Consider the following 12241-nt stretch of genomic DNA (forward strand, 5'->3'; position numbering starts at 1 on the left):
ATTCCAAAGTGTATAAACCATTTCTGACATTTAAGGAAGATGCACATTGCCTGCAGGTTTTAAAGAAAAACTAAGCAGAAACTGCCAGAATATTAGCAGTCTTCAAAGTCATGCAATTATACAGCTAGCTGGATTTAAAAGGGGGGGGGACTGACAAAACCCACTCCAAATACTGAAGAATATTAGTTTCAAATTCTAAGTTTCATGGAATATAGTTCCAGTTTTAGATTTTGTCCCAGATATTAGCATTCTGTTTATTATTTTAGAAACCTCAAAACCTCATGCACACTGATAGCTTTATAAATATACTCCACTCTGGAAATACAAATCCATTTTGTTGTCACCTCTCTCCAAAAATTCTTTTGACTGAACTCAAGAGACGGCTGATAAGCATGCACTGCAGACTCTCTAGCAAAAAGGAGTTAAGCAGTCAGTCAGTCGCATGTCACATGCATCTATTCTATTCAAAAAACACCACAGAAGTCTGCTCTATGCTGAGCATACACTCGCAAAGGCTAAAATAAAGGCCATTATCAACAGAAGCTCTTATGCCCATGAGACACAACTGGCAGCTTGTTAGTGGATGCCTACCTTGACACAGATCTCTATGAAAGATGTATCCATTTTCCAAGTCCTGAATTCAAAAAGGGCAATCAATACAAACTATGAAAATAGTGAGCTGAACTTTAAAAAGTGCAAGACAGACATTGTAAAGCCTTTTGACTACATATAAGATTATATCTACTAAAAGTTGAGTCCTCCTCTAAATATCAGATTTCCTTAAAATTAAATTAAAGAAACAGCTCTGACAATGGTAGAGTTACTCACAAGACCTTTATTCAAGTTGGGAAATTGCAGACAAGTAACGGTAGTTCTGGTATGTTATTTCACAACCTGGCTTGGTGTAGTACTTTGTGGGGTTGCTTCCCAGGGTAAGAACTTAGGAAAAGCTATTTTCAGTGCAATCCTATGTGTGTCTACTAAGAATTAACACTGAGTGAGTTCAATAGGGCTGATTCCCGTACAAGCAGGCATAGGTTAAGAAGCCTTAGACCCAGTTGAAGTCATTAATATATTATTTACTTCTATTACTACCATTTTCTACAGCTGGAGTACAGAGGACAGAAATAAAGCTTTATACAGTACTTATTTCAAAATTGTGCTAATGTGCAAAGGTGAGGTCTATGGTTGTCAATAAATTCTATGGTGCTACTGGGTGACTGGTATAGTTTGGCATAGCTCAGTGTTTTGTATGCAGAAGGTTTTGGGTTCAACCCACAACATTCTTGTTTAGTCAAGCCTATCCAGATGTTCAGAAAGTAGAAGTAATTTTAATCTATTTTAGTATTTTAAATTCTGCATGTTTTAAATTATGGTTGTGAATTTTTCATGATTTCCTTATTTTAATGTTTTGTAAACTGCTTTGAAGTTTTTTTACAATCAAGCAGTGTAATTTTTTTTTACAAAATAAAGCACAACTAAATAATATTTGCCTGAAATTCTGGATGAATGTTGTCAATCTGTGTACATAAAACAATGCCTGACTCTAAAAAGTTTTTTTATAATCCTATTTATTTATTTATGCCTCCCATCTAACTGGATTGCCCCAGCCACTAGGGGCAGCTTCCAACAAAATATTAAAACACAAATACCCCCAACATTAAAAACCTCCCTAATTCATTCAGATACCAGCATTTATATCCCAGTGCTACCAGAAATTGTGCAGCCTTGGTAAATTTAATTCTTTTCCTTGGCCCCTCATAAGTTAAATAGAAGTACTAGAGACCCAACTCCAGGATTTTTGCAAAAGCAGCACAAGGAATACTGCAAAGCTTTTCTTTCTTTCTTTCTTTCTTTCTTTCTTTCTTTCTTTCTTTCTTTCTTTGTATGCAAATATTACTAGTAATCTGAGTAATTCAGTTTTGAATACTCCACAAATATTCTTGCTTGGTCTGGGAAATTATTAGTTTTTATGCAGGAAAGAGAACAAGCCTATTTCTCAATTTTGAAGGACTGTATACAAGTTATGAAGATATATGTAGTATATCCTTGACATTGATGGAGACTGCAAATGCTCCACTCTTCCTATGAAGCCAGGTTAAACATTGGGACCAAATGCTATACCCATGAGATGTTACATACTCTCATTTTCTAATATTTACAGCTATCAAGTAGTAGTTTAAAATCAAGCAACACCAAGACACTAAAGTTTGTCCTTTTAACTGTTCTAATGTCATGAAGGGCAGCCACCCTTAGGCACCAATTGGTTACCCTGAAGTGCTTAATTAAAACGAACTAAAAATCACTTGGTAAAATCTGCTAGACGAGCAGAGAAGAAATGCTCACATATTGGGCCAGTGTCTGGAGTCAGTCTCTCACTCTTGTTTATGGAGGGAGATGATAAGCAGGCCCAGCGCATCAGCAGTGCAGGAGCTGGCTGCCAAGGGTGCAGTCCTGCTGGCTGATGGGGTCTGCTTTGCCAGAATTTTTCCAGCAGAACACTTGTTTCTCTGCAGTGCAGCTGGGAGGGTGAGAAAGGAGACACAATGTCTCCTTCCCAACCACCCTTCCTGACAGTATAGGGTTAAACAAAACCAGTTAAACATTAGCCCAACCCCCTGCACTGATTCTGCGCAGGGGCAGGTGCTCCCTGGGTGGGGCTGAGTGCTCGTGGACACAGCCCTAGAAACTAGCAAGTTGCATTATCCATTTAAAAATCTCAGCAGTTTTTGGTTTCTGCAAATTCCTGGGCAGCGCCACATACTTTCTGCTAGTCATACACAAGTAAGGAACCAGCAACAGCCTATGTGTGGCTCAGACTTCACCCTCAGACTTCCCAGTCGTACCATAAAGAGGAATGCAATGTAGTATCTGAAGGGATAATGCAATGCGTAGTTAAGTACTGATGTGGTACAAGGCATGTTTCAGCTCACTGGATTATGTCCAAGACAAAATCCAATGAGCGCAAGTGCTTAGAATAAAAAAAAGAAAAGGAAAATTCACATGTTTTAGATAATTTTCATCAAATTTGCATTTAATCCCAGCTATTTCAGAGCTAGGTAATTAACATTAAAATGCCTGTCTCAAGACACCTGAGGTGTTTAAGGCTGATTAACCCAGGGATGGGGAACTGTTTTCAGTCTGAAGGCCACTTTCTCTCATGGGCAACTTTCTAATAGCCACATGCCAGCGATTTGATAAAACCAGAAGCAAAAATGGGCAGGGTCAGAATAGGCAAAACAATGGAAGTGACTCTTACCTTTGCATAATACGCTACATTCCAGTCATGTAAAAGTCTAAAGGTTTTCTCTCTCACACACACCTTCACTGCCCATTCAGGTGAACAAGCAGCATTACCATAGTTCAAAGACAGTTCCAGCCAGGCAAAAGCACTTGAGGGTGCAGAGCTTCTCTCGCCAGGGTGAAACCTAGGCAGAGTCTGAAGGGGGGGGGGCTAGACTTTCCAGCCCTGAATAAACCTTAAGACGCCTCTGAATCATTTTGGCAAGTTCTCCTCCATGTCACATACCATGTTGTTCTGGGTGGACCCCGGACACTCCAGAGGTTTTTTCGTAGGGAGCAGGGAATTGGTAAGTCCCCTCCCACAACCATCCTTTCACCTGTGATTCTCAGAATCCAACCCCATTACTTTGCATCAGCACTAGTTAACAACAGAAATGTATTTGGATTATGTTTTGAAGAACTTCCTCAAAACCATTGTCTATACTCCGTATAAAGAGATCCAAATTCTATTAGCAAAATGACAAAAACATAAGATTACACAACTAGTTTCCAATTTTAACGTATTTAGAATAAAGTTATATACAATACTTGATGTTTTGCAGAATTTTCTATTTTTTAAGTTATAAGGAACATCACATTAACAGCCAGAGGATGTTGCAGTAAGCATATAGCAATAGAGTGTATAGGGAGGAGGAATATTATTGGAATGTGAGGTTACTCACTGGTCATCATACAGGATAAAGAAGAACTTGCACCTAACATTTAAACTTTCTAACACTTCAAATACTACTTGCATGTTTCAAATGTACCTCCATTTACCATAGATGAAAGAGAAGGCACACAATTGCACAGAACTGCATAGATACATCCAGCCACTTTGCTTTAGTTATTTATATCAGTGTTTTTCAACCTTTTTTGGGCAAAGGCACACTTGTTTCATGAAAAAAATCACGAGGCACACCACCACTGTGTGCGGAGAGGGAGATGTCAGAGCCCCGCTGCTCTCTATGGGGAATCGGATGAGAGCAGACCGCCTGTCCGCTCTCATCCGATCCCATCCGATCTGATCCCCACCCAGGACGGATGGGAAATAGGGTGGACACAGTCCGGCGCCCGCCTAGGGGGCGAAAATTTGACTTTTTTAAAAAAAAAACCTTAGGCTTATTTTTACTCATGACAATATTTGTTAAAAATATTACATCTGCCTTTGAGAAGAGAGAGTATCATATTTTTATAATGTGGAAAAATAAACTCTACAGACATCCCAAATTGGCACACAGGTGCTTTAAAATAGCATCCTCTCACAGGATAATTCCAAAGGGGTGCTTTGCTCCCACCCTGTTTACCCAATTATTCTTTAAACACACTGGACTGCATGAATGGATATAAGACGAGAATACCTAAAAACAGTAAAATGTTTATTTTCTTAGAAAAAAAAGAGGGATTCAAACTGATTGTGGTCACAACGTCCATCTGTTTAACCTTGAAGTCCGCCCCCCCCCGCGCGCTCTCCTTCCTCGGCGCCTCTCGCTCCCCGGAGAGGCCGCCCAGTGCGGGGCTCTCGCCGTCTGCCTGCCTGGCTGCCTGCGAGCTCGGCGGGCAGCGCCTCCGTCCGCAGCGCCTGCCTCGCGGCTCTCGCCCGGGAGGACACGCCAGAGCCCGGGAGCTTCTTCCTCCGCCCCCCGGAGCCGGAGCGCCGCTTGGAGCGCCGAGGAAGGAGAGCGCGCCGGGGGGGGGGGGACTTCAAGGTTAAACAGATGAGAGCCGCGAGGTGGGCGCTGCGGATGGAGGCGCTGCCCGCCGAGCTCGCAGGCAGCCAGGCAGGCAGACGGCAAGAGCCCCGCGCTGGGCGGCCTCTCCTCGCCGCCGTCGCGGCACACCAGGCAACATCTCGCGGCACACTAGTGTGCCGCGGAACAGTGGTTGAAAAACACTGATTTATATGGTTGTGAGATACTTTTTGATATTCAGTACACAGACATTTGCCAATACTTGAATTCAAGTCCAATAATAATAATAATAATAATAATAATAATAATAATAATAATAATTTACTTATGCCACACCCATCTGGCTGGGTTTCCCCAGCCCCTCTGGATGGCTCCCAACAGAATATTAAAAACACGAAATCAAATGAAGTGCCATATTTAAAGGCTAGGGTTTCTAAATGGGAGCAAAGCTTTTTACACAGGATCACATGTTCTCCTCTTGGAGGAACAGCCTAACTAAACCTAACTGTAGTTAATGTTACACCAGTATTTGCATTTACCACCCTCACTAATGACTAGGGCTCTCTCTCAATTAGGATTTAAAGTCAGCTTCAAACTGTGGTTTCAAATCCAGGTCGGCAATAGCTACCACGGCAGGTGATGGATTCATGCCAAAGAAAGAATACGTAAACCTGCTCCCTTTGTATGTGACCCACACTTTAGAAATACCCACAATTGAATCTGCATCATCTCCAAAACTCACTTAAGGATTAATCCCTCTTCCCAAGGAAAACTGAAAACTGCAGTTCTGTGTTGGCAGGGCAATTTTTTATAATACAGCATCTCGCAAAACCACAATCACAGAATCATAGAATTGCAGAGTTGGAAGGGACCTCGAGCGTCATCAAGTCCAATAGGGGAAAACCTTGGCAGTTCAACTGGTGTGAATTTGATAACCTTTTATTGTGCCAATATGCCCAGGCAGAATAATTGTAAGCTTCGTAAATAGCGTGGGCCCAAAGTGGTATGTCAGAGGTTGAAGCACTAAAAGCCATATTGGACGCTGCTCATGAACTGGGAAATATGAATGCCAAGCTGGAAATTTGCCACCATCACCTATGGAATGGCATGCACTCGTAGCCAACAGTGTGAATTTCATCTGTTCTCCAGTTCACTGCCACATCTGCAGTAGAAGACCATTTGCTTTGCTTTCTGAAATGGCCCAGGGCCCCACAATAAACCAAAGCTCGTGTAGTCTTGGCTCTACAGTAGATGCTTGCTGAGTAAGAGCCCAAGAAGTTCTTAGCTAATTTTTGCCCCGACGTCACCAATGCACAATGTTATCGCATGCATTTTGGAATGTAATCTGCTGCTCGCGCCCCACGGCTACAATCCTATAGGCCATCTGGTGATCTGGATGCGCAACAAGGTCACTAGCTTTTTCTCCCCACCTTCTCTCAACAACAGTTTGTGCACAGCTTGACAAGTCACTTTGGAAACCAGGCGAGTTCGAGAAGTGCTCTGAAGACTCAATCTTTGAGGGGGAAAGGTCAGAACCTCTGCTGTGCATGCCTAAATGAGCCCTCCAAATTGAAGTCTGCAGTTGCAGAAATTTGCTCACTCTTACATTACCAACTTGCTTCTACGACAAGGATTACTGAAAGATAGATAGTAAATACCTTTTAAAGCTAGGAGCTTCTGGAGTTCTCCGTTATTGGCAAGATTAAATCTTGAGGAACTCTGCCGTTTTTCTTTCTTCACTACAGGTTGTACAGAAGGTGTTTTGATTTTAGCTACCTGTGTTGCAGGTACAACGGTGCTGCTGGATTTTTTGCTTGCAACCTGTATATAAAGAATAATTAAGACTTCTTAAACAGAAGCAGTCAAACAATATAAAAGCAGTCAACAATAGTTTTCACTTCTAATACCATTAGCACTAACTCCGAAGGGGTTTTCTTTTTTGGCTATCACCACATATTTAAACCTATTTTAGAAAACCTTAAAGGGGACAAGTTCATAATGCCAAGAGACAGTCTCAAAAAGGTAACAAGTGCTGTAAGATTTGCTACACCCAATACATGATCCAGAAAGGAAGCATCTTTGAGAAAATACCAATGTTCTTTACTTTAGGCAAGCTTTATGAAGCCTCTATTTTTGGCCCTTGGTGTGTCTATTTCACAAAAGCATAAAAATAAACCACAGTGCACATCTGATTGGACACCTGGATTGCCAGCAGTACATGTGAAAAGGATCTAGGGGTCTTGATGGACCACAAGCTTAACATGAGTGTGATGCAGCAGCAAAAAAAGTTAACACTATTCTAGGCTGCAACAACAGAAGTATAGTGTCCGGGTCAAGAGAAGTAATAGTACCATGCTATTCTGCCTTGGTCAGAACACATCTGGAGTACTGTGTCCAGTTCAGGGCATCTCAATTTAAGGAGGCTATTGACAAGCTGGAACATGTTCAGAGGAGGGCAACCAAGATGAACAAGGGTCTGGAAACCAAGCCTTATGAGGGAATTGGGTATGTTTAGCCTGGAAAATAGGAAACTGAGAGGAGAAATGACAGTCATCTTCAAATATCTAAATGCCTCTCACATGGAGTTTCTCCTGCTCTTGAGGATAGGACTCAAACCAATGGATTCAAGTTACAAGAAAAAAGATTCCAATTAAACATCAGGAAGAACTTTCTGGCCGTAAGAGCTGTTTGACAGTAGAACAGACTCCTATGAGAGGTGGTGGCTCTCATTCCTTGGAAGTTTTTAAGCAGAGGTGGGATGCCATCTGTCATGTATGATCTAGTTGAGATTCCTGCATTGCAGGGCGTTGGACTAAATGACCCTCGGGGTCCCTTCCAACTCTACAATTCTATGATTAATGACTTTGTTTAATGTTGCATGCTGCTATACACATTCCAAAAGGATAGGGAGGCAAAGTGTCTAAATATGTCTCTTTAATACCCATGAGGTTCAGCAAGTCTATGATCCATGGACTTTGAAGAAAGAACTACGCTTGAAGAGCAGCTGTTAAGAGGTTAGTTCGCTGACTTTCCTGAACCTTTAAATTAGAATTGAGAACTTACTTTGTACCTGCATTATGGTATTAGGTAAAGTACACATAGCATTTCAGATTCCAAAAAGCAGTACTTTGTTTACAACAAGCTTGCATCTATTTTTAACACTCTTTGCTGTCACCTTCATTTTAAAGAGGGAAAACCGCTCATCAAAGTACCCTGTGTATAACTGAAAATCAATGCCTACTAGCATTTTTCTTTGAATAAAAGCTTACGGGTTGGGGCTTAACAGCAAGTAGAGTTGCATCAGTAGACTCTTCCCCCATTGCTGCTCCTGCCCACCCCAAAGGGAACAGTATGGAACTTCTCTATTTCCTAAAGAAGAAAAAGTTGCTTTAACCTCAGGAGAGAGTGGACTATGGATGCACTCTCTGAACTATGTTTGCATTTTCTTCCAATAAACACTTTCTTTCTCATGACTAGCGTACTTTACCTTCTACAGTGGTCTGCTGTCACACCTCCTCATAATTAATATTGTCAGTACTGTAGACCCAAAGGAATATGCAAGTTAATACTTTGCCCTCAGGCAAGGAAGGGGGGGGAATCCATGGAACTTGGTGTCTTTTTGATAAGGATATTCAATGAATTGTAAATAGGTGTACCGTATTAATCACACCACAAAGGCTCTTTGGGCACTTGTGAGCAGGGTCTGCACACAGAAGGCTACTTAATGACAACTCTAAACTAATTACATCTGATATGATGCAATTGTGACCATCAGTACTTAAAAAAAGATGAGGTCAGAAACAGATATAGCTGCTGCACCAACAAACTGCGGCTTTCCACTGCCTCCTCTCCTCCTAGATGGTAAAGTCCAGTACCACAAAACAACAGTAGACTGCTGCGTTTCCCACCCTGCTCTACTTAGTTGCTGCTTGTGGTGTCAGAAAAACTCAACAGTGTAACGACACCACACTTTTTTTATATATTCTACTTTTGGAATCAGCCAAGCAGCTCCCGCTTTATGTAGTTCCAGCCTAACAGAATATAAAAGTTCAGCTGCAACCCTGGCCATGAATTCATTTTTATTGGACTTCAGAGAAGTTGCATGAGATGTTTGAAATATGTTACCCATTTTACTAGTGCTTTCAGATCTACAGAGAAGATAACATAAAAGTAAGCACCACCATGAATTCAAATAAAATTATAAGATTTATATAGGTGTCTATAAATAAAATATTTGTGGGATGCTGCCACTTGTGTTCTCCTTGTTCTTTGAATAGAGGACATTCTCTAGTCTTCACAATCTGGCATTTTTCACAAGCACTTGAAACAAAACAACATATGCTAGTACATTTCCAGAAAGAGAGGCTTAAGATTATACGTAAAATTAGCCCAAAGTACTCAAGACAGATACAGGGGAAGAGAAAGGTGGAGAGGTTAAGCCAGGGAATATTGGACCATGGGAAAGCGTCAAACCACCCAATTTCTGCTTTTGAAATAAGCTTTGATTTTTGCACGCCACAGACATTACAACCAGTTGAATGGATATAAGATTTACCACCTAGCTAATAGATAGCTGCTGTTAAGAAGGCTAAGTGAAGACAACTTCCATACTGAGCCTTTGGCCCATTAACCTGTGCTTCGTCGTGTAAGCATATGTGATTGTAGTGCTGATTCTATTTTCTGGGAAGCATCCAAGTGTATGGTTTCTGTGTATCCCTTTGTTCCCTAGCCATCAGAAATGGCGCCAGGAGAGTCTGGTAGAGCTCTGCATTGTATAACACACAGAACATTCATTTAGCAAGGAATTTTTGCGCTTTTCTTGCATCACACCTTTAGCCATTAATGGCACTTCAGAATATGCACTCACTATATATTTTCATATAACGAGACACAATTTCATACTGGAGACTAAAATGGTTCCCAGTATGCTGATAATTAATTTCTTTTTACGAACATGTACACAAAACAGATTAATATGTATTCAGACAATTTTTTAAAAATGGAGTATTTAATTGTACCTGCACTATCGTCTTACATTCCAATATGCACAATTATTCTGCCAGTAACAATTTAAGTGCATGTTACAGTCCTTGTGGTTTTAGCAACGAAAGATTATCTGCTGTGGGTGCTAGCCACCCCATGGCTTTGTTTGCATGATCAAATCCTGGCTTGTTAAGTCAGGATATGTACAAGCTGTATGCACATGCAGACAGCTCCTTTTCCACCACATTGATTCTCCCTTTGTGTGAACGGTAAAAATAAAATAAATAAAAAATGAGACAGGATTCAGAAGTCAAGTTTAAACCATGGCTAACTTCATTTCCTGGGTCGCTTCACCGCCCACACAAAGTGAGGACTAAAGCAGCAGCAAAGCGGGGATGTGTGGGTGCATACCGCTCATGCGTATCCTGGCTGATTGTGCAAATGTGGCCCATATGTTCAGCCACATCGCTGTCAATTCTCCATTCTCTCTCCATCCTCCTTTCCCCAGCAACATAGGTTGTCTCTACAGCTCCTTCTCTTCGCAAATCTTATACCAGCTGTCGCTGATGCGACAGCTACGCTCATTTCTGGACCAGAAGAGCTTGGCCGCAGTAACTTAGGCATTGGTAACTTCTCAAGACTGGATTACTGCAATGCACACTCTATGTGGGGCTTCCCTTGTGCCTGAGCCAGAAACTGTGCAAAGTGCTTCAGCCTAGCTGCTGACAGGAATGAGAAGCTGTCTAGATGAGAAACACCTCTGCTTAAAGAGATCTGCACTGGTTGCCCATTTGCTACTGGGCCAAACACAAGGTGTTAGTATATAAAGCATTAGCTGCTTAGCACCTGTTTACTTGCAGAATCGCTCCACCGCTTCAATCTGTGGAAATGGCACATGTTTTATCTCTTTTTCCATTATGGTTTTAATAATCTTTCAAATGTTTTTAATTTTATATTTGTGCAAAGAGGTTTCCTTATTATAAAGTGGCATATAATTTTTGGTGAAATAAAGAGGGAAGCAGATTTTCCTCTCAGATTTTCCTCTGGGAGCCACAAGGGATCATATGAACACATGTCTAGCTGACACAGAAATCACCCCCTTCTTCCAACATGCACAGCAGAAGCTAGTCTCCCCGTACATCGGAGGAAGTGGGCAGAAACAGCCAAGTATTCTAGCCCCAAGTCACAGGCACAGTATCTATCCTGCCCCACTGATTTGATTCTCGTCTGGGAAACAGCAAGTCTGCTTGCATGCAGCACTAGCAGGTCATGTTGAAAATTAGGTGCAACAGGGCACCACCCATGCCGCACCACCAGCATACAGGAAATACAACGAGGCTAGGTGCATACTATTACATCAAACCCCTTTGAGTACTATCCGGCTGCAGTAACAGGGCAAACACTTTTGACACACTTTGGAAACTTTTAAAAGGACAGAGAGATTGGGGGGGGGATTTCACTGTAAACAAGTGGCACAGTGACAATAAAGTATTTCTATTTCTATCATGCTTAAAAACATTGCTTAAGTAGTTCAGCTAAAGATTTGACAAAAGCATTAAAGAATGTGTTAACAGTAACAGACATATTACTTCCCTGTGCCTTTTTATAGAATCAGAATTGTGGAGTTGCAAGGGACCCCAAGGGTCATCTAGTCCAACCCTCAGCAATGCAGGAATCTCAGCTAAAGCATCCATGACAGATGCCCATCCTAAAAATGCCTCAATAGTAACACATTCCAAGTGCTGAAATCAGCATTTGTCAGCACACAGAAATGCCAAACCGAATCATTTTAAAACATAAAATGAGAAAGCTGTACTTTCATGAAAAATAAGACCCAATGGAACTTTTGTATAGGCAAATGTGTACATGATTGCAGCCTTAAGAACAAATCTGTAGAAGGTACAGTACATTTGGCAGTCTTTCATAAGACATTCATTTCCAAGAGTCTATGCATTGTATCCAACTAACGTCCACTCAGGGTAGAATTCCACTGGAATTAATGGACCTAAGTTAGTCATGCCAATTAATTTCAATGGGTCTACTCTATTAAAAACTGGTACACCACCATACTTGTAAAAGGCAAAAATATAGATCCCCAATCATTGTAGCGCAATTTTCCTAAATGTTCAAAGCACCTGAAGTGTATTATCTCAATATTTCTTACAACATTCCTGTAAGGTAAACCAGCTCTATTCCTGTATTTCAGATTGGGGGGCAGGGAGAGCTAACAAACAGAAGTTTGCCTAGTTACCCAGAAGTTCATGGTAAAGAGAACAAGCCCCATT

General features: G+C 41.3%; 1 protein-coding gene and 1 long non-coding RNA gene across 5 annotated transcripts in view; both read right to left on the bottom strand.

The window, feature by feature from the left end:
• Window positions 1–12241, bottom strand: part of LOC308587594 — a 272764-nt gene that overhangs the window by 63422 nt on the left and 197101 nt on the right. The gene's annotated exons all lie outside the window — the stretch shown is intronic.
• Window positions 1–12241, bottom strand: part of PPP2R5C (protein phosphatase 2 regulatory subunit B'gamma) — a 75824-nt gene that overhangs the window by 60640 nt on the left and 2943 nt on the right. For 3 of the 4 annotated variants that reach the window (XM_081192764.1, XM_081192762.1, XM_081192763.1), the window contains exon 3: window positions 6632–6794. In XM_081192764.1, the coding sequence (XP_081048890.1) occupies window positions 6632–6794 (163 nt within the window). Of the gene's footprint in view, window positions 1–591; window positions 620–6631; window positions 6795–12241 lie in introns of those variants that run through there. The other variant, XM_081192767.1, reaches the window with a different exon arrangement.

Source organism: Podarcis bocagei (genome assembly GCF_964188305.1).
Source record: "Podarcis bocagei genome assembly, chromosome: 1".
NCBI lineage: Eukaryota > Metazoa > Chordata > Lepidosauria > Squamata > Lacertidae > Podarcis > Podarcis bocagei.